A 22443-nucleotide genomic window follows, 5' to 3' on the forward strand; every position below is an offset into this window, starting at 1 on the left:
TTCTAGTTCTGCAACAGACAATCACTCACATTGATTGTCTGCACCGAGAGGAGGCAGGCAGCAGAATGAGTTACCATGAAGAGGAAATGTGGGAGCAGACACACTGTAATCAGCCTGTCTATCTCAACACTGGGCTTCAATTACTTTGCGGATGATCACACAATAAATACCTTACCTCCTCTTCTTCACCAAAACTCCAAAGAAGCAATGTCTTTTCTGCAATGTCGTCCATGCAAAGACGTTCCATATTTGAGATGGCAACGGCCATTACAAAAGCTTAATGTTTACTTTACTGTTTAATACTTAAATATTAGTCTTAGAGCAGTGATCCAGACAGGAAGGTTTGGAGAAAAAGCTAGAGAAGCCAGACTGAGATGGTTTGGACATGTGCAGAGGAGGGACAGTGGATACATTGGTAGAAGAATGTTAGAGATGGAGCTACCAGGTAGGAGAAAGAGAGGAAGGCCAAAGAGGAGATATGCAGGGAGGGAGGACATGCAGATAGTTGGAGTCAGAGTAGAAGATACAGAGAACAGGTAGAGATGTAAATCAATAATTCGCTGTGGCAACCCCTGAAAAAGGGACAAAGCCGAAAGAAAAAGAAGAAGTCTTAGAGCAGTGGTCTTCCCTTGAGGCAAACTGATATTGTAATGGTAAAAGAAGTGGTGATGCAACGTGGTCACGTGCCTGGATACAACATTTTTCACTAACTCAAAGGGAGAGGTAAATTGTGGAATGGAATGGTGGAACTGTAATTGAGTAGTTTTTGCGAGTAATTTATATGTTTTTTAAATAGTTAAAGGAATAGGTCATTTTACTTTTACTTAAGTCCATTTTGCTGCTTTGCTACATTGGAAAAACAATAACCATTACTGAGCAAAAAATTAAATGTGGACAAAAACAATCTGGGGTAACTGAAAGAAAATTACTTGCGATTTCCTACTTTTTATGTAGCCAGAGAATGTTGACTAATATACAGACCCTAGCCTAGCCCTAGCAAACTTTTTAAATTGAACTGTTCCAATTGTTCCAACGAGGGTGGGGAGAGGGGTGGAGGGGGGGGGGGTGGCAGGTCAGGAGCAGATGGATAGAGAGTTTGTGTGAACTAAGATAAATGACATGTTAAAGTCATACATATGTATCATTTTTGACACCATCTATTGGGAAAACATGGGTATTGCAGGGAAAAGGCAGAATTATAATGGTAATGTAAATAAATGACATAATTTGAAAAGGTTTGGCCTTAGCTTGCCCATGCCTGATCTAGTCTGTTGATGGTCGATGGGTGGTGCAGAACAAAAAAATGCAGGTTGAGGATTGCCAAGCACAGGACTCGGAAAGAGAAGGAAATCCTTGAGAATATCTCAGTCCACTCTTTGTTTTCAAAGGCAAACATGTGAAATGATAGATTTTAATATATAAGTCACACCTGCTAAAGGATGAAAACAAGTGCGACTTACATTTCGGAAAATACGGCACACCTATCCTCCATACTTTTACTTCCTTGCGGCACCAAAAAAATGTACATTTGGTTGATCTTGCACAATTGGCAAATGAAGTCATCGTAAAATATTCGAACTCCTGCAACTTGGTGTGAAACACCATCCACCAACCACTGTCTCTACAGTTCTTCTGTATTCCGAATAGAATAGAACACAGAACACAGCTGTAGGACAGGATTTGAGCGTCTTTATTTAGAGTATGTACAACAACAACACCTTTATCAAATTAGCCTCCGCAAATGTTCCCAACCCCTCGCACCACACACACACATATTCACTCACGAGAAAGCAAACAAAAACAGCAGGTTAGCCTGTTGAAAGCTGTGGCAGGCTGCCAGATTGGAATAGCAGATTTAAAGGTTAAAGATGGGCGAGCAGCAGCAGCAGCAGCAGAAGCACTGACACAGCTGGTCTGGTGGTCTCCAAAATTCAACTCACAGGAAGACGAGCACATCAAAAATGTCAGGATTCATGGCAGGTCAATTTTTTTTTGTTTTTACATTTTCTACAAAAGCATTGCACAAAGGTCTAAATTAAAAGTGACCAAACAAACAGACAGATATAGCAGCTGGTTAGTGAAAACCTAGACGCTGTACGGCACATTTTGCCGATGTACAACGTGAAGAAATGTGGCCTCGCTTTTGTTGTCGTGCTTGTGCAGCCACCTTCCTTCAGAGGTCCAGTTCTCCACATGAAGTAGAAACTAAACAGCAGTTCAACTGGGTAGTACTAATATGATTTAGTACCAGAGATGTGTCACTGAATGTTCTTCAAGCCATCGAGAGAAAGAAATAAAAAAAACAGCCTGAACTTCCTTGTTTTCTTATATTCTATTGTCTTAAAACCAACAGCCTATGGGTAAAGGCTGTTTTTTTTTAAACAATACAAACAAAACAAAAAAAAAGCCAGCAAGCTCCCTGAGCAAACAGGAAGATGTGCAGTGTCAGTTCTCCAACAATGCAGCCCACTTGTTGAGTGAAAAAAAAAAATGCACATGGGGGAAAACAGGGACTATTGTTATTGTCTTACTTATAGGTAATTATCTTATGATTGTACTCGTCCGGCCCACTTGACATCTAATTAGGCTGTATGTGGCCCCTAAACCAAAATGAGCTTGACACCCCTGGGTTAGGGGCTACTGTAAATAGCTATAAAAATTCTGGGTCATCTATTCTGTTTCCTTTGAGTGCCTGCTGCAGAAAAACATAAAGTTCTTGGGACTGGTTTTGGACTGAGCACATGACTGCACGCAGCACAGACGAAGTAGTTAAATGACACTTTGCGATTTTAGGGTCTTCTGTTGGGACTTGACGACAGCCAGCGCAAAACCACCTACGCATGTGACTTAAAAGAACCTCATTAGTTCTCTCACTACTTTTGCGAAAAAACAAAAATGTGAGCCTGACATGATCAGCTGGATGTCGGTGTTCAAAGTGTTGGATTTAGTTTGTTGTTCTGAAGGATGATTTTACAAATAGCGAGTCTGACAATATTTGACAAGTCACATCTACAGAAAGGGGGCACTGTAAAAAAACAAAAAACTTTGGGAACCACCGGTTTAGTTCATTAATTTTTTATTTCCGATTTTCACTGTTCTTTTTTTGCTGGTAAATAATCAATAAGCTTACCGCTTCAAAAGCCAGGAGTAAAGAAAGTGCGGTTTGCACAAATAAGCTATCACCTAATCGTTGGCATCGCAATGACATAATGACAGAATCTACACAAACATGTTACCCTGCCCACAACCACAGTACAATGATTAGATATGCAGACGATACCACCATCCTGAGTAATTATTCCAACTCGTGTTGTAAGCTGAATGAGTCATTGTGGAATAATTGGTAGACTGTTGACGTTTTCTAAAGAACATAATCAAAATTACATGACCCTGGACTAAGTCTATAATCTGGACTCACCTTGTGTCTCACGTTCTAACGGAAGACCTGCTATGTCCAGGCTACATGAGGGTTAATTTATTAATTTTTTTTTGTTATACTAAAATAATTGAAAACATTTTGTTCACATGGTTATTAGCGTTTGTTTGAATTTGCTTGTCCGGGTAAAGTGGTTGACCAGATACTACAGTAGAAAGACATGACAGTGCAATAACAAAAATGTTATTTACCGATATAATGTTGAAAATTCTCTGTCAACTTCATATGAACGCAGAGACATTTTAATATATATTTATAATGAATGACGATTAAAAGAACATCTGGATGGACAGCACTGATCAAGAATTTGAGAGACTCAAAATGTATGTCCTCAATACAGTAATTGTCACACAAATATCATATAGCGTAATTTCCAGAGTATAAGTCACACCAGCTAAAAACAAAACATAATTAAGAAGAAAAAAATAAAAATGTTTAAGTCGCTGCAGAGTGTAAGTCGCACCAGCCAAAGGATGAAAAAAAGTGAGACTTACAGGACTAAAATTATATTTTATAATGTGAAATTATATATTGTAATACATAAGTCGCACCTGAGTATAAGTCACAAACCCAGCCAAAGGATGAAAAAAAAAAAGTGCAATTTATAGTCCGGAAAATACGGTACTTGCTCTTTGATAACTCACCGACATACTGTACATGTCATGATAAACTGACAGTTATTGTATTATTTTTACTTTTATTATTTACGGTTTTAAGGTTTGAACATCACTTTTTCTTTTCGATGCTGGAAACTTTTAACCGATAGTGACCGATAGTTTTTTACACTAAAGGCTGTGCGCGCTAATGATTGTTACACAGCAAATCATTCCGGAATCAGTAGTATCAATATAACAGACGGTGTCAAACAACACACCCAGGTTGAACGTACATTCATACGGGAATGAAAATCACTCATGAAGGCAAATGAGCAGCTACACACTACATCATGTTTGCTTTGTGCATAGAAGACAACATTACAGTAACACACTTGTTGTAGCATTGAGGACAGCCATTCACGCAGTGCTACTCTGACCCCCGACCAAGACCCTCCCCACCCAGGCAAATGCTCCATACAAAGAAAAACACAAATGAGTGTTGAATCTTAAAGAAACCTACCACTACAACACAAAAGGTCCGCACAGCGGTAAAAACACAAAAGGATAAAAATAAATAGAGGCTAAACAAATTTTAATATCACATTTGCCTCATTAATAATCAATCAAACATATATTAATAAAATCAATGTGTCACATTTTGTCCATGACATGCCTTAGCAGAGGTTTTTTAAGGATGGGTGACATCGATACACAAGTTTACAGGATAAAAAAAACCCCACATTATTACTGTGTTTAGTTTTTGAGGACAGGCACTCTTATTACAACCTTTCCAAAAAAGAATTTTTGTGTGATGAAACTTTAAACATAAATTGGCCGTTCTGACAAAAAACGGAAAAATTAGTATTATTCAATCGGAATATTCCACCGTCAATACACTATATTAAGAGTCGCTAGGCATGATGAGATGTTCCACACTTGGATGGGTAAACCTGCTCTGTCTTAGCAGCATCTTGGATTAAAATGTTACTTTTCTACACACTCAAAAACAAAAATCCAACACTGAAATGAAGAGTAGAATGCCCTAATATTTACAACACCGGAGGTCCATCTCTTTATGCAGTTTGACGAGAAAGTACAGAAAGTAAATGCTTACGACAAATGTTGGAAATCACAGACGGATTGAAACATGGCAGATAATAGTGCAGCTTTTTTCATTTTCCCTTTAAAACCAATAGAAAAGACGGCGACTGTTCCACAATGTGTGAGTTAAAACGGATTAAAGATTCAGAAGTAACTAAAGAGAGATTTTTTTTGTTTGTTTGTACTTTTTACTGTAATGTACACTTCATTTGAATAAAACACAGGACGTTAACAACCCCACTGATTACTGAGATTCACCAGAAAAAAAAAAAAAACGAAAAAAAAAACAAAAACTGCACACAATGTTATGGGGGACATGACCTTAGGACATGTTCCTTATTCTAATGCAGGGGTGTCAAACTTACGGCCCGCTGGTCAAAACTGGCCCGCTAGTGAGTTAAATTCGGCCCACTTGATGAATTTTGAAACGAAAAAAAAAAATACACAAATACTTCATGTTATGTTATTATTTATAGGTAATCATTAATATTGTACTGCTCCGGCCTGCCTGACATCTACTTAGGTTGTATGTGGCCCCACAACCAAAATGAGTTTGACACCCCTGGTCTAATGTTTTCCTCAGTGGAGTGCCTCCACGCAGATCTGCTCCTCAGTAATGTCGTCCAGCAGTGGGACTTCCACGGGGCTACAGATGTCACTGTCATAGACTTCAGTTCCCATCAGAGCCTCCTCCTCCAGGACCTCCCCTTTCCCTTTAAAACTTTGCTGCTCCGAAGGAGAAGTGCTCTCCACTGACTCCAGGTCCTCGATGCCTGCGCGGTAGTGAATCATCAACAAGGTGAGTGCCTGCAGCCTCTCACTTGACTTCGCCAGGGCAGTACTTATAAGGCCCTTGCGTCGGGCATCTGTGGCCTCCCTCTCCTCCATGTGAAGGGCATTATTGTGCTCCAGCTCTTGGTCGATCTCCTGCTGCAACTTATCCAGCATCAACTCGAGCTTTTGAGAGCGCTCGTCTGTGGGCAACCCCCTGTAAAGGTCGCGACCTATCTCCTTTACGGCAATATAAACGCTGTCGTCCAACCCCCCCTCCTTGCGTACGAGTTTACTAGTACCGCCGCTGCTGGTAGGCTGTTTGGACGGGCTTGCTCCACTGGTGTACGTCTCAGTGTCGCTACTCTCATTGTCGGAAGTGTTGGGCGTATGCTTGGGTGAGGGTTCCACTGCACCAGGCACAACGTCAACTACCTGCTCAACAAGCCGAGTCTTGGGCACTTGGCGGAGGTTGAGCAGACGGGAGCTGGTGTTGAGGATATGGCGCGTTATGCCGGTAGTCGCCCGGTTTATAGTAGATTTGGCTTCTAGGTCTGCTCCGCGACGTTCAGTTGCTGCCACACAGAAAGGGTTCTCAGCCAGGCACTTGTCCTGACACTTCTTGTGGCAAACATATGTGCATGTCATGCACTGGGAAGCTGCCTTGGTCCAAACCTTCTTCTTGCAGTACTCGCACCACGTAGGATTCTGGAACTGTGTGTCCTGAAAGTTGTGACGAACCTCCACTTGCATGACATTGTAGGCCAGGTCGTCACGCGGCGCTGAAGGAACCTGCTCCTTCTCCTTTAGCTCCTCCTCATTAAGACTGCCCTCTCGCTCGCTTTCCAGCAGCCCTCCAGGACACTCAAAGTCACCCTCAGCCAAGTAGTGAAAGTTCAGAGTGATGTCACCGTAGCATAGCTTCTCATTGAAGCCCTTGTGAGAGCTGAAACTGCGCAACGCGGTGCGACTAACATTAGCTTTCGGGTCTGGAGCACCCAACCTAAAGGTGCTCTGATACTCTGCTGAGGATGTTGCCATACATTCCAGGGCTACGTGCTCTAGCTGGAGGCTCGCGTGACCTAGGCATAACAAGCTCCCCAACTTAAAGGGATCTTTGCACCACAAAGCAACATTCAGGTACTTGTGACTGCCTTCAATATCAAACACAACAGAGGCTTTGGGCCAGCGTGCTGACTGGTTACGGAACATGGTTTCTGGTGACTCCCAAATGGATTGTTCTTCTAGACTGTCTCGTGTGCTGCATGAGCTCTCCGATGCCTTGTCCTTTTGATCAGTCCTGCCACCGCTGTTGGCGTTGGAAGAGACTGGCAGCTCCTCACAGGACTCTGTCGTCTTGGTGAGCTGCTTTGCCTCTGTATGTTTGACACATATCTTCTCGTCACTAACACTAGAAGGAGGAACCTTTTCTGGTGATTTTTCAGCAGAACTGACACTTGCAGTGAGAACTGGGGCAACAGTAGAGCCGGTACTTGAAAGAGAATCAACGCTTTCCAAAAGACTGGTTTCTGAGGAGGCTGAAGTCAGCTTTATTTGAGGTCTTGGTGGTACTGGGGGGCGAGAAGGAGGAGGCGGAGGAGGAACTGTAGGGCGCTGCAGACCCTCTGCAGCATCAGTACTAGTCTTATTTGGTGTGGGCTTTGATGACTCTTTGGCCAGGGGCTTCAGAGGGGACTGAAGACCCACCAGGTTTAACTTGCGGTTGAGAATGGGTGAAATGGTGCCAAGGGGCTTAGAGGCCAAATTGGCCACAGTTCTTTTGGGGCTTTGGTTCACTGTAAGTAAGGAATCATCTTTAGATTCACCAGTGTTTGCTATACTGCTGTTAGGACCGCCAGGATGGCTGGGTTTGGAGTCGACAATTAACTCTTCAAACTCAGAGTCCATGTCTTTGCTCTCCGATATGTCAGAAATAGTAGTAATTGGGGCGGGGTCTTCCTCATAGCCACTTGGCTGTGAGATAAAACCAGTTTCCTCAAGCTGCCCATACCCTTCTTGAAGAGGTGCCAAGCTTCCCATAGAAGACGTCTGGTGACGAACAGGTCTCTCGTAAAGTACCATGACCCTGTCTCCAGCCTGCTTCAACAGTTTGGGCACTTGAACAGAGGATGTTACTTTGACACCTATAAACAGACACAAAATAAAGAAAACACATAAAAATGTTTAGTTTGAAAAAAAAAACAAAAAACAACATTAACTCAATGAACATTAGATGTGATCACAAATAGTACCCACTTTGTGGTTGTCAAAAAACTTTTTTGATATATCATACCCCCAATGGCGATGAGACGATCGCCTCTCTGCAGATCCGCCACGGCTGCAGGGGAGTTGGGTGTGACTGTCTCAATGCTGACGTGGACTGCATCCCCCTCAGTAGCAGAAACATGCCTGAAGGTCATCCCCACGCTACCACATGGCCCCTTTATAACCTCCGTCTGATACATAGACAAGTCAGTACGTAAACAAAGTGATCAAAATCAGCATAATTCAAAGGTTAATGGTGACATAAAAACAATTACTACTTATCTACTTTTGTACTCACTGCTGATAATACTGAGTTACTGATGATACTACCGCTGCTTGGTAGTGGTATTGTCACTAATGAGCAGTGATTGTACTCAGGCAGAGGTTACCAAATTGGAGGGAGTGGGGGGCCCCCCAACCCTGCCCACACACTAAATCTAACTGACCAAAGTTGGCAATGCTACCATAAAATTGGGGGCCAGGAGGCAGAATTTTTCTTATGACCAAAAGGGGAGACCCAGCTGAGAAAGTTTGGGACCTACTGTACTAAGGACTTTCATGAACTATTATGTGTTTTTTTTTCAAACAGAAATCCTTTACGGTGGCGCTTTGGCCCAGAGGCAATGTCTCTGTCATTGGTGTAGAACCCCAGGATTCACCTCCTCGGCATGTTCGAATCCCAGTTAGGGCGGTTGGTACCTTCCAGTGGACTCACCACCCGCAGGAAGGTTTAGGTATGGTGCAGTGTGATTTGGGTGGAGACTGCTGCCCCCGCGACCCGGTAACGGATAAGCGGATGGAAATGGATGGATGGAAATCTTTTACTTTTATTTTTTTCTGTGAATCACATAAATAAATAAGACAATTGGACTGAATTTACTGCTGGATACTTTTTATGCATATGTGAACTGTTAGTACCTGAATACTTACAGTGAGCCTAAATGAGCATAAGTCATTGTTCAAAAGCACAACAACATTGTTCCAAATATTCACTGTGAACTGCTTTCAACACTTTAGGGAGCTCAAATTGAAAGTGGCAATTCCGTGGGTGACGAATGACATGCAATTAAACCGCCAGCTGCACACAGTCTAGGTAAGTCACAAGCCCACAAAACACCTGCCAGGACGTACAGGTGGCAAGCATTGCAGCTGACAAGCTGTTTGTCAAATGAAAGTACAAGTACGGTATAGAAAAAAAATCACACTATTCTGATTATAGATTTTTACTTTTCAAATTCCACCTGGGGTGGGCAGAGACTGCTGGCTTACTGGACAGATAAGAGGAGAATGTTTTTCTTTTCCATTGACTGTAGAACCACTAGATGAAAAGAAGAAGCAAGAGGGACAAGCATTCTGGCTTAAAACAGAAAAAGAAGAGCCAATTTGATGTGGGTTGACATAGATAAATGACTGTAATTTCCCCTGCCTGTCATTTCTTCGAAGCTCTGGTGGAGGGCAGTGATTGAGTTATTGTGTCGGCCTGGATAAACAAATGATCTCTAAACGCTAGAACATTTCAGCTCAAGAGCATAAACTTCAAAAAGCACCTCTTTTATTTAAGATATTTTAAACCTTATGGTTTGGTGCCCTGTATAAAGATGTTGTTGACAAGGGATGCAGCAGTAATAGGAGCATGGGGGTTCGGTATATACAGTACACAAAAGTAACATTGTTGCACTGGCTAGTATGAGAAGGTACATTATATCATGATTTTTCTTTACAGAAACATTTTAAGCAGGAACATCCGGGTCATCAATCTGATCAAACTAAGAAAATGTTGGTTTGCAAACGAAATGTTCCGCAGGTCATCAAAAGGCAAACCAGACACAAAAAATAGAGTAAAAAAATGTATTTTCCAAAATTAACAAATGCAGCTGTTGGTATAAACCAAAATAGATCACTTTTGGTATTATGTATTGCATGATCCTATAAAATCATTTGAAATACTATGTTTATATGAATACTAAAATCAGAAATTCATCTGACTGCTATTAATGTATCTGTTTTTGACCCGCAATTTTGAGAGACACATTTTAGAGAGTAGAAACGTAAAGATAAGTCAGTGGTTCTTAACCTTGTTGGATGTATTGAACCCCACTAGTTTCATTTGCGCATTCACCGAACCCTTCGGTGACGGCCAAGGAGGGGGTGCGTCATCAAGAATCATATGAGAACCCCCGGGGTTCGACCGAACCCCAGGTTTAGAAACACTATGATAAGTGAAACGACGAGTGTGCGTATGTGTATCTAAAAGGTAAATTAAGGAAAATTAGAACGATGGCCAGACGGATGTGCTTTGTTGATGCCAAACTAGGATTTTCAGCATTACAGCAACATAGTACAGTTAACGTGAAGACAACAACGAAATAGCAACAAAGGCACTCGAAGTGTGTGTTTGGTTTAGCGTGTAAGACTAGAAAACACATTCAGGGATTTGAGTCTTTACAAAAGATAAAAACACAAGACTGTGTGTGTGTTAGGGTTTAATCAGATCTGGCCGTGTTACAGCTCTTTCACGAAGACTAACAATATTGCAGAGACAACCGGTCGCTGTAGGGAGAACATGGACCTATTCTGCTTCGCATTACACAACGACCATTACTAGGAGAAAAATCAATGCCATGTTCCTCCGAGTAATTTATGTGAAGAATACTAAGTTGTTGATCTCTAGTCGACTTTCATTACATTAGAGTTGACTGGTTTAATTGATAGTGATGGATAGAAAAACATTGCCTACGGAGTGGCTGACAATAGTGCATAGAAGCTATTGAACTTTTTTTTTTTTTTTTTTGGTAGAGATGGCTCAATGCAACTTTTTGTATGTCTGATACTGAAACCGCAACTGTGACTTGGAGTATCTTATTTTCTTCTCCGGAATGCCTATGGCTAAGATTGCTGAATGTCCCTCTAGTGTCCCCGTTTACAGCATGTCACACAAAGTAGTAGTCGAACACAAGGGATCAGATCGTACGGGTTGTAGTTTAAAATTTTGACAAATATTGGACATACGCTGATCTTAGTATCGGTTCAAGTCATCTCTGGTTTTTGAGTGCAAATCGTACTCTCATACACAGATATAAAGTCAATACAGGACAACTATCATGAGGTAAACTTGAAATAATATACAAAACAAGTCAGGTCATTTCAAGGATTTTGAAGATCAACCGCCTAAGTCAAAGTGAGATCTTTTTTTAGTGAATCAGTCAAACGATTCAGTGTGTTAAGAGGGTCAGCTCTGTCTGTATTATTATAATTCGCACACTGACTGTCACTACGGTGATAATTTGACCTAAGAGAGTAAGAACTGCTGAAAGCTGAGTGGGGTGGGGGTGGGGAATATCCCTAATTAAAGCAGCCCTGCAGTTGTGTGTACAGCTGCACACTGCACACAGTGACTGCAGTGTGTACATGCTGCTTTAAATGCATTCACAAAGAAGGGTGTGAAGTGCAAATGGCTGCGAGCTCTCTGTTGTTCACTCGCACCAACAATATATGCACAGTCACAGAGCCCCGTAGGCACCTAATTATATCTCCAGTAGTCATACTGGCGCTCTCCAGCTGAAGAACTGTTTTCACAGAAATAAAGCAGATCTTCTACATCGAGCTGTTGCGCGAGTGAATTCAGACGGACAAGAAAATGATAAGAATTGCCGTTGGTTTTTCTACCATTGTGGAGAGCACATTACACAAGAGATTGCAACAACAAAGCAATAACCTGTTATAAATCCAGGGTCAATGTTGTAGAAGCTTAAAATCCTATAATTTTAAGGAGCTCATTACACTATATTTGGCTTTGGAAATCAAATTTGATGTGGCTCTGAATGATTACTCCACCAGAAGTTGGTGTCTGATGCTTCCAGTGCTTCTCACAATGTGGAGTTTAATTGTTTAGGCACTGAACCTTCCTCTCAGCAAAGTGCGCAATAGTGGCCGCACTAACCTTGTTAACATCGACCAAGACAACAAGCAGCTCTTGGCTCCTTTTCCCGCAGCAGAGAAGATTAAAAAAAGGGACATGGCAACCTTAAAATGGCCAGATGTAAATTGAGCAATTTAACATCTATTTCAGCAAATTCAGCCTCCCTTTAATCTGCACAGCCACAAAGAAAATACAAAAGGTTAATACTGTATGTACCTTCACAAGACGACCACGCAAGTTTTCCCTTTGATCCTGATATAAAGCGTTTTCCCAATGAATGCAATATAGACCCTTTTATACTTGGATATGACGGTGCAAGTATGAATTGAAAGGAAACAAAGATAAAGAAAAAAAATTCAAGTAAACAATGGTGTCTCTAATTCAAAAAAAAAAAAGTTTAAAAAACAATATGAAGAACAAAAGCAATTGTATATGGATTTATGGCAGCGTAAAAAGCCAAGTGTTGATCTGTTAATTTGTGTTGGATTGAAATCAAGGTGCAAATTGCAACATGGATTCAATTAATAAAATCATTTCAAATGTTTTTTTTTTAAATTGAATATACTGTATTATGTTAAAATATCTCGATAAAGAAAATAAAATTGACATCCAAGATGGATTCTATAGGACCATTAATAAACATACAATTGTATTGGCAACAGCTCATTGGCAAACGCCGTGTGGGAACAGAAAGAAAGGAGAGGGACGAGTGACCAAGATGTCACCATGAATGGAGAAAGAAGACAGTTATTGTATTACATTATATATATATTTGTTATCATTGTGTTACCAATATGTACATCACTTCACCTTCTACTTTGGTTATTGTTGCCGAGCTGAGTTTACTTTAAGACACCAGACAGTCATGTCCATAAATGTGAGCAAATGTGTTTCAATGGACTGCATGCGGAAAGGTGACTGGTTGCATGATGGCCTAAAACCACGGCTTGATGAATAGCTTGGATGGCGCGGCATCTCCTGTGGCTTGGCTGAACAGCTATCTGTCGTCCAGCACAGGTCCAGAAGGTGCATGTGAGATAGAAAGGTGAGCATTGGACCAATCCTTTTCCTTGTCACTGCACTGGTTGGTAATTTAATCTAATACCACATGTCAGATCGATTTGTGTATGGTTATAGGGTACAAGTCGCTGGGAGGCAAGTGCTCCACAATTCTCTGCCAGATTCAATTAGTAGCCCCAGTGGTGATGTGGGTCGTGTGCATGGCAAAGACTGCTTATGTAGGTTCCTGTTGGGTGCTTGTCATAAAAAAAAAGATTTGTATTATCCTCTGGAAAAAAATATTTTAAAAATAATATTTTGCGTGCTACAACATACACTGATTATTTAATAATTAGAAATGAAGAAATGTGGGTTTAAAATGATTCTCTAAACACGCCATTCTTGTCCAGATCTAATCCTACATTGTCATAGGTAGGGTTTTTTGAGTACTGTGTTAATTAATTTTTTTAGGTCAGCATGAAGGTCAGCATGTTAAGTTGGATCCTTGAACACATTACAGTGTGGCGTTTGTAACTTTGTCTTTGTATTTTCTTTACCTTTACCTAAAAAAAAAAAAAAAGAGGCAAAAAACCCACACCATATTTCAGCTTTATATTTATGCACTGCAGGGTTCAATTTACATTTTCAAGCTGCCTTTTTTTTGAAATCATGGAAAGAGAAGCTTTCAAAAGCTTTAAGAACAAAGGAGTTGTTATGGAGACAGGCAAACAAAAGTAGTCCCGGCTAATTTGCACTTGTATCGACAGCAACAGCGGTTTGGCTGCCCACATGTTCCCTTTTTTGAGCATTTTTCATTGTTCTGGCATTGAGGATCTGCCATGATGGTTACATCATCACAGTTAATTGAATGACAAGGAAATTCTGAAGTACTATCTCTGGTTCAGGCAGAAGTAAAATATCATTTTTCCGGTTTATCAAGCTGGCATTTCTGTTTTCTCTCCCTTTGAACACCAGCACTCGTGCGTCATACAAAGGCTGCTTTCACTGGTTAACCAGTTTCCAGCAAAGTCGGCATGTATTTGAGGTTTATTCCAGGAGCTTATAAAAAATGCGACCACATGACCATGTGACATTTCCATTCCTTGCTATGACATTTTCACAATTTTCCACTCCCTTCATCTAATAATTGAAGTAGTTAGAACCTCATTGCAACTATTTTCCATTGATCAGTTGGACTACTGTAGAAAACAACTGCCCATATTCCTCACCAATGCTGTAAGGAAGACGGCACAAAAAAAAAACAAAAACAAAAAAAAAACAGTTTTATTAAATTTGGCCCTGCCTCTGTACAGTATATTATAAAATGACATTTGAGTATGGAGAAAAGAAACCTCCAGAAAATTATTGGTCACCATCACTCTAAATAACACTGACAAAGCTGAAGAAAAGCAGACAACCAAACGTCACATCAGTTGTCAGATCTGATTAGATGAAAAAAAGACTAACTTAGACTAATTCTATAATCTAGAAGCCATAGTACCTCAAAGACAAAACTCACAATAGCGTGCCGAGCGGATTTCTTTATATAGATCTTCGCAAAAAAAAAACGTTTAAATTAATATTTATGATCTTTTATTACAAGTACAACCACAAAACAGAGTGAAATTTGTAACTCATTTTAACGCATAGGCAGAATGACATGCACTGAATTTCCAATAATTGAGCTGTGCATTTACTCATCGTAGCCTCAATTCAAAGTCAAGTATGTTTCTATAGCTGGGGTGGCCAACCAGTCAAGAGGCCAAGAGCCACAATATTTACCGTATTACTGCAAAGAGTCACATGATATACATGGGCACACGTGAACTGCCCCATCCTTTTAATAAAAAAAAAAAAAATGAAACTCTCCCACTCTTTTAAATCTTCCTGTATACATCCATGCGGATTGCATTTTCCCTATTTTCCATATTTTGCACCCAAGGCCTATCTGTATGAAATTTACATAGCGTAAAAAAAACACAAACATAAAATTCAAGATGAACGTAAGAGCTACAGCAATTAAAACATGTTTTTTTCCATTGTTCTTAGCACTAATAAGGGAGTTTTTTAGAGGGCTGGAACAGATACTTTTTTTTCCTGTCATTTCTTATGGAAAAAAAATGATTTGAGATACGAGCACCTCGAGTTACGAGCTTGGTCCTGTAACGGATTATGCTCGTATCTCAACGTTCCACTGTACTCTGATTCTGGGACAAGATGCAAACCTGTTGCGAGAATTCTGGTTGTGTACAAAAAGCGACGGACAACAGGAGGGTTAAGGTTAGCGAACGAGCTAAATTTTACCGAGGGCGCAATGAATACAAGCAGAGTGAGGAGAAAGGGAGGGGGCGTGCAACATTACATCTAAGACAATTCATCATTTCATTCATCATTCAACTGAAGTCTGAAGTCAAATTTTGTGTCTATTACTTGAAGAAATTCTTAACCTGCCAGTACTTTTTTTTCCAACCCATGAGGCTGTTCAGTGACAAAAACAATGCTCTTTATATCTAAATGTAACAAAATACCAATGTGATTACAACAATATAAACCTGACACTGACTGAAACACTGAAGAAAAATTAATACCCATGTATACATTCATGGACGTACTTACCGTCACATTTATAGGGTCATTATTTGGACTTAAGGTCAATAACTGTAGACGCTGCAGCAAGTGACAAATCATGTCATTTGCAGAACTCAGCCTTATTGGATGGGAACAAAATATATCAAAATACAGCAGCAGATAAATCTTTAATTTTTCTTTGTGTCCGTCTGTCATGCACATAGCTGCCTGTATATTGAGTTTTCCTCTGAGATGAATTGATCAATAGAAGAAGCGATTAGAAACCGAACGGCCTGTGGGACAAACCTCTCATGACTCTAATCTCCTTCTTTAGCACTTGAACAGCATTTGCCAAACAGCATTACAATAGGCGGAAACAGGTGATGAATGTGTTACTTGCCACAATTTCAAGAAGTCATTAAGAAAAACATGACGTTGATTCGCTGTGGCAACCCCTGAAAAAAAATGGGACGAAGCCGAAGGAAAAGAAGAAGATTAATAAAAAAAGATGACAAACATGATGAGGATATTATGCCGCTGTTTGAAAGGCGCTGGACGTGCATGCTTAGGCAGGCTTCTCTTTTTGTAAAAGCACCAACCATGTGTAGTGCAATTTGAATAGCAGGGGAGATTTACAACATGCAATGAAATGACCATGTGACCAAATTGCTAATTAGATATAATAAGTTTAAAGAACATACATCAAGTAAACATTCCGCATAAAAGAATGGTCCAAAATACAAAACAAAACCTCTGTTACACTTTTCCCAGATAACTGCTAGTATTTTATTCTTTAATAACCACCAAATGCACCGATGCATCGGAGGAACATTGGTATAGACCCATGTTCGCCTCATTAACTGACGGCCATCGTTATTTGCCGATGTCGAGACGAACCACCGACAGTGAAGTATAAATACATTACTGCGTCACTGTCTCGCTATTTCTCTCTCTTTTTGAGTGGCTCAACACACCACACACACACGCTCTCCGACCAAAGCATTGTCATGGCAACCACATGACTGACAGGCGTCTCAGCACTTTATTGTAAACACCATCACTGGGGGAAAAAAAAACGTTCCGATTTTGTCGGATTTTGTTCATGAAGATGCCCTATTTTTGTTATGTTAATAACGTTTTATTTATTTTGCAGTTGTTTTTATTTTTCACAAAACTTTTATTGGGCAATGTAGGATACTGAAAAATATTTGAACGGAAAGTTATTTTTCCGAAAAGAACTTGCCACGTGAATTAAGGTTATATTACTGTATTTCAAGTATAAGTCGCTCTGTAGTATAAGTGGCACCAGCAAAGAAATGCATAATGAATAAGAAAAAAAAACAAATATAAGACGCTCCGGAGTATAAGTCGGACCTGCCAGCTACAGTGCCCTCTAGCGGCTGTCAGTGTGAAAATAACAAACATGTAAGATTTCAGTGGTACAGGAGTAGCAGAAACTGGCACTCAAGCGTAGAGTGGCCTCTAGCGGCTGTCGGGGTAAAAATAATGAACAAGTCGCACGTCAGAATAAGTCAGCCAATGGATGGAAAAAAAGGTGCGACTTATAGTCTGGAAAATACGATAATTGTTGTATTAAATGTTTCTGATTGACTTCATTGTGCTCATTCAGTGATAGTATGACACAAAAGAGGGGATAAAAACCCAAAGAAAAATGCATTTGTATCGGGCAAATTATTATTTTAAACATCAGTATCATCACAAAATTTTCATAACCAGTGTATCCCTAGTAATGGCTCATTTTTCACCAGAGATACGTATGGGGGAGTCTACGTGAGTGTTCAACCAAGAGCCTTTCATCAGGTATAGGGAGGTTGATGAAAGACCAAAAACACTGAGTGGAACATTAAACAATCACTGTGTTGGAAAAGGCTGTGTACACACCTGCAAAAAAAAAAAAAAAAAAAATATGAGGGGAAAAACACCTTTTGATGTCAAGTTATTGTTTTCAAAAGTCTTCTTAGAATTCTTAGAAAATGTGTATCATAAATTGCAAGTTGCTTTTGGATAAAAGTGCTAAAAATGAAATGTAACGATAACTAATCAATGAAAAGATTTTGTCAGTACGTAGATTTGCCTAACATAATTATTTGTGTGGTTTTAGCATGTTAAACAACAAGGTTTTTCCACTACCTACATTGTCCAAGAAAAATGTTTGCGTAAGAGTCCATTGGTTTTCACTACCATTGGTGCCATAAAGTCTGGTTGCACCAGGAACCAATACAAAAGTCATGACACATGTTTACATACAGCCCCCACTCTTCCTGGCACCAAAAGCCATTAGAGATAGGAAGTCTGGCATTCAATGGGACAAGTGTCAGAACAAACTGTTTTACTCATTGATTTGCAAATACCTGCCAGTAAACGGCAAAATCTTTCGTAATCCTCTGGCAAAACTACAACTAGAAACACAAGGGGAATTAAATTTTTTTTTTTTTTTAAATTTGCCACAGCTAAATTTCTTCCACTACCCAGTACCCAGAGGTTAAAGATGAGCCAAAGGGTTGTGTGTGTCAGAAGCATATGCTTAAAGAGGATTAGAAAATGTTTCATGACTGATCTCAGGCGACAGCTGAGGACACGACTCAAAGAATAATTTCAGGACCCCGGCTGGACAACAAGTGCACATCATGTTCTTCCTGACAGACAAATTGTATACTGCATGGCATACACTCAGAATAGAAGGTTTAAGATGCAAGGCACAAGGTGCATGCGGTCATGTCTTTTTTTTTGTTTGTTTGTGAGCAGCTTTGTTTTTTTTTTTACATTAGTGTCTTAAAATAGAGACTGTGTCATATATGCTGTGTATGCCATGCGAGCAAGAGACAAAGTGAGGAAAAATGTTGATTTAAATCTGATTTTTTTTTTTTTTTTTTTGAACAAGAAGAGCAAACTACTGGCTCTATCATTGTGTCCTACCAGAAGTCACGTTTTCTCTAATGAGACCTCCCAGTCAGGATTTTCCTCCACACTGTTTAAGTCTTTCAGTCTTATGGAGTTAATTATTGTGGACTCTGAGCAACTGCTGTCAACATAACATCCAACGGCCATGTCACACACACCTGCAGGACAAACACACAAAACCACCGAACGGAAAATTGTTACTAGGAGGCAGCTCTCAAGTCAATTTTAAAGTAAAAACAGTCTAAAAAAAAATCTCCTGGAAGTGAGTGTTTCTCACCTCCGGAAGACACAGTCATGGAGTGACAGCATGAAATGGTATTAAAATCAACACTACAAAAGACAAGCGGCCGTATTCCTAAAGAAAGTGATGGAAGCTTACGTTGGGCAATCCTCAAGAGAGTGCGAGATGGTGCATTGACCTTTACCAGATGGTACAGCCTTTAATCCCTACCACAGATACCTGCTGGGATAATACAGACTGGAGAAGTCGGATAAATGTGACTCAAATGCCACTGGGGAATCTGCATGATTTTATTCAAAAGCTTTTCAAAGTGCTTTAAAGTAGGCCTGTTCATTTATAGTTGAGCAGGCGGAGAACAGCACGCAAAGCACAAATTCTTTCGGTGTATATTTGTAAATATGTCTTCATTCGATTTTTTTTTTTCCAGTATAAATGTAAACGTTCATACAATGTGTGTGATTGACAAAAGGGCAATGATACAAGAGAGAAATGATCAAGGGCTAATAGTTCACTGCCACCTGCTGGAGGAGTGTTGGTTCATTTTAGCGTGCATGAAACCCAACATGACAAATTAGCGTTCAACAGCATGTATATGAGTCACAGCAAATGTCATTCAAATGTGAAAAGAGAAGGGACAGCAGTAACTGGCTTTGTGAGGGTGAGAGCCAGTAATAGGGTCTGACATTTCATTCTAACATGCTCATTAGTCACTTCAAACAAGCCCGATGTGATAACTGTAATATCTTTAAATGGCAACAATTATAAAGCCTGGACTTTTCTTTGCCACTAAAAATGTCAATGAATTGGAAATCTTATCAGCGGAAGACGGATGAAAACAAGCTTAAATTATTATGTCAATAGGCCACAGTTTGTCCCAAACGGCAGAGGAAATTGAAGGTATGAAACATTTCATCTCCTAAGGTGATTGACATTTTGATTGTCGGGACTTTTTTTTTAATTTTTTTTTTGGTTTTATTTTAAAAGATGCAATATTTAGAGTTCCAGTGTAATGTAATCTCAGTATCATTTATGATTCACATTCTTCTTTCCGAGCCATTCCACTGCAAACGAAGACTGTTGGCACATGTATCCCATCAAATTCTAATTGAGGATTTAACCAATCCTTATTAAGAAATATTTGACGCTAATACAAATGTAAGCAGGTTTGCTATGACATTACTTTATTTAATAGGACATTGAGATATGACGGTTTGTGTGAAGCCAAATGCAATTTAATTCTTTGGACTGGAAAATGATGACAAATTGACACAATGACATCAGCACAAACTACAAATCAGTGATTTAATTATTTCAAGTGTTTGTTTTTTCATTCTAATTATTTAACCACTTTTTTTAACTGTTCAAAAAAACAAAAAACAAACAAAAAAAGGTGAAAAACCAAATTAACTCGAAAGCGATTAACCCCGTGAAAAACCAAATTAACTCGAAAGCGAAAGCGAAAGCAAGGCTCTTTATTATCCGTGAGCTCAAGGTGTTATTTACAGTTTGCGTTGGATTTTCTGCAGTTCAACTTAAGAAGGATGAAGTATAACAAGCAAGAAGACCACACCTGTTTGATGGAGCTGCGGGTTTTCTCCTTCCACTGCGTACTGCTGAGTTCCAGAGTGCAGTGTACGTAGGTTTCTCTGTCATAGGAGCCCAGGATGAAGAGCCTGTGTGTTCACATCAAATGAAATAGCAATGAAAAGTAAGGCACAATAACTTTGATAAGATTATTAAAAATGTCAGATTACAAAATGTGATCCACCTGACAACTGACTATTCCACATACATACTATACCAAACCAGTAATAATATATTATAATAATACTATTTCTTTTTTTGGAGCAGCTTTAAAAGCTTCTGAACGATGCAGCTTCCTCCAGGCCAGAGATAACACCCTCTTATATTTGTACTGTTAAGGCTGCTGTATAAACACTGCTGACTAATGGACAAAACAAATCCACTTTAAAGGGTACCCGCAGCAGTGTCACAAGGTTTATGCAGATGAAGAAAGGGCTCCTTCAAAGTCAATTTCAAAATTGTTTATATAGCATGTAGCAAAAGGCACATTGACTACTAATTATGTTCCACATCTAATTAATTGCCTGATAAACAATGTAAGACATTGGTTGGTCCTACATGTGTTGTAAATCTTCACTGAAAAACCATCCATCCATCATCTACTGCTAAGTCCTTATTTTTTTATCAGGTCATACGTCATAAAAAATGTTCTTATTAACAGCAGTCAATTTAAGCGAGTTGTTGCTCTGATGACTAAAGAAATGCGAAACATAAAAACAAAAAACAACAGGGTAAGGTCTGGCCCCTTCAGAGGTATTAAATGGCTTTTTATTTGCATTAAAGTTCAAACACTTTGAGTTATAAATGAGGAAGTAAGTTTCACCCAGTGTGCTCTCATTCATTACACTCATTATACTACGAGCAGAGTTAGCTGTTAGTCTAATTTAACTGTGTCACCTCTCATCGTTTCAGTGCGGATTTTGTCAAAATTAACAAAACCCAGTGCTTTACACACATTCATGAAATATATAAGAGGGGCTGTAAAAGGTTAGGGTGTATTTTATTGTAGGTGTATTCTACTTGCTACATACAAACAACAACTGAGAGATGGCAATCCGGCTCGGCTCGTAATTACCTGACCTGTTGTTTTGCCGTAAGTAGTGCGGATTTTGGCAATAATCGTCAGAATAATTGCAAATGGGTAAGAAAACAAAAAGTCAAGAAAATACCAATAGACGGCATTGTTATAGGAGTCAGTAGTATTAAGGACATCACATCAGAGCGTGAAGGCTTAAATGATTAAAAGGACGAGGACTCCCCCCAGTGGTACAATGGGATACACCACCGTTAGTGTGGTGAGCAACATCTTTGTGTAAAGTAACTGTGACTTTGTAAATATTAGTGTTAGCCAAACCTTTGCCCAGACATATAGATTTAACCTAATGAAATTTAAATTTTTCAAACCTAATTGTTACTCACATAAATGAAGCACTTTACAATGTCAATATTTCCACACACTAACAACAATTATTTGCAATGGTGATTTTAAAGCAGGTTTTTTTTGTTGTTGTGGTGGTGCTCTAAAATGACCTTATGTGAAAGATGCAGTTTATAGACCGTTTCACCTCACTCTAATGTGATCTTATGTCTGCAAACGTTTAACCACATTAAAACAATCCAGTTCTATTCCTGACCTTCTACCACTTATAACAAAATTTCAATTATTGACAATATTGATTCCCGCCTTAGTAGGTATTAAATATGACATGATGTATCAATCAGTTCTTCAGTTTCTTCTGTACACTGAGGCAAATGAGTAATGCTCCAACTTTTCCCTACTCCTGATGTCAATGAAATGTACCTCATTTTTAGCTGATTAAAATTGCCTTTGTATGTCTATGAAGATTCTCAGTCATCCAGGTCATGGTCAAGTTTAAAAAGTTCTGTTAGGCAACTGGACGTGAATTTTTCTAAAAGAAGACATTTCACCTTTAATCCAAGAGGCTTCTTCAGTTCTAACTGGTGGTGGGAAGTACATCAAGGGGGACCACAACGACCCCATCAGACTCTTAACGACTGTTTACACTTTCACGGTCAACTG

General features: G+C 39.6%; 1 protein-coding gene across 2 annotated transcripts in view; it reads right to left on the reverse strand.

The window, feature by feature from the left end:
* Positions 1-4607: 4607 nt before the first annotated feature.
* pdzd8 (PDZ domain containing 8) overlaps positions 4608-22443 on the reverse strand; it is a 34267-nt gene continuing 16431 nt past the window's right edge. For both annotated transcript variants that reach the window (XM_025060677.1, XM_008322568.3), the window contains 3 exons: positions 20389-20491; positions 8198-8360; positions 4608-8048 (listed from right to left, as the gene is read on the reverse strand). In XM_025060677.1, the coding sequence (XP_024916445.1) occupies positions 5713-8048; positions 8198-8360; positions 20389-20491 (2602 nt within the window). In that variant the 3' untranslated portion in view covers positions 4608-5712. The remainder of the gene's footprint in view (positions 8049-8197; positions 8361-20388; positions 20492-22443) is intronic.

This window comes from Cynoglossus semilaevis, chromosome 12, assembly GCF_000523025.1.
Source record: "Cynoglossus semilaevis isolate Cse_v1.0 chromosome 12, Cse_v1.0, whole genome shotgun sequence".
Classification (NCBI taxonomy): domain Eukaryota; kingdom Metazoa; phylum Chordata; class Actinopteri; order Pleuronectiformes; family Cynoglossidae; genus Cynoglossus; species Cynoglossus semilaevis.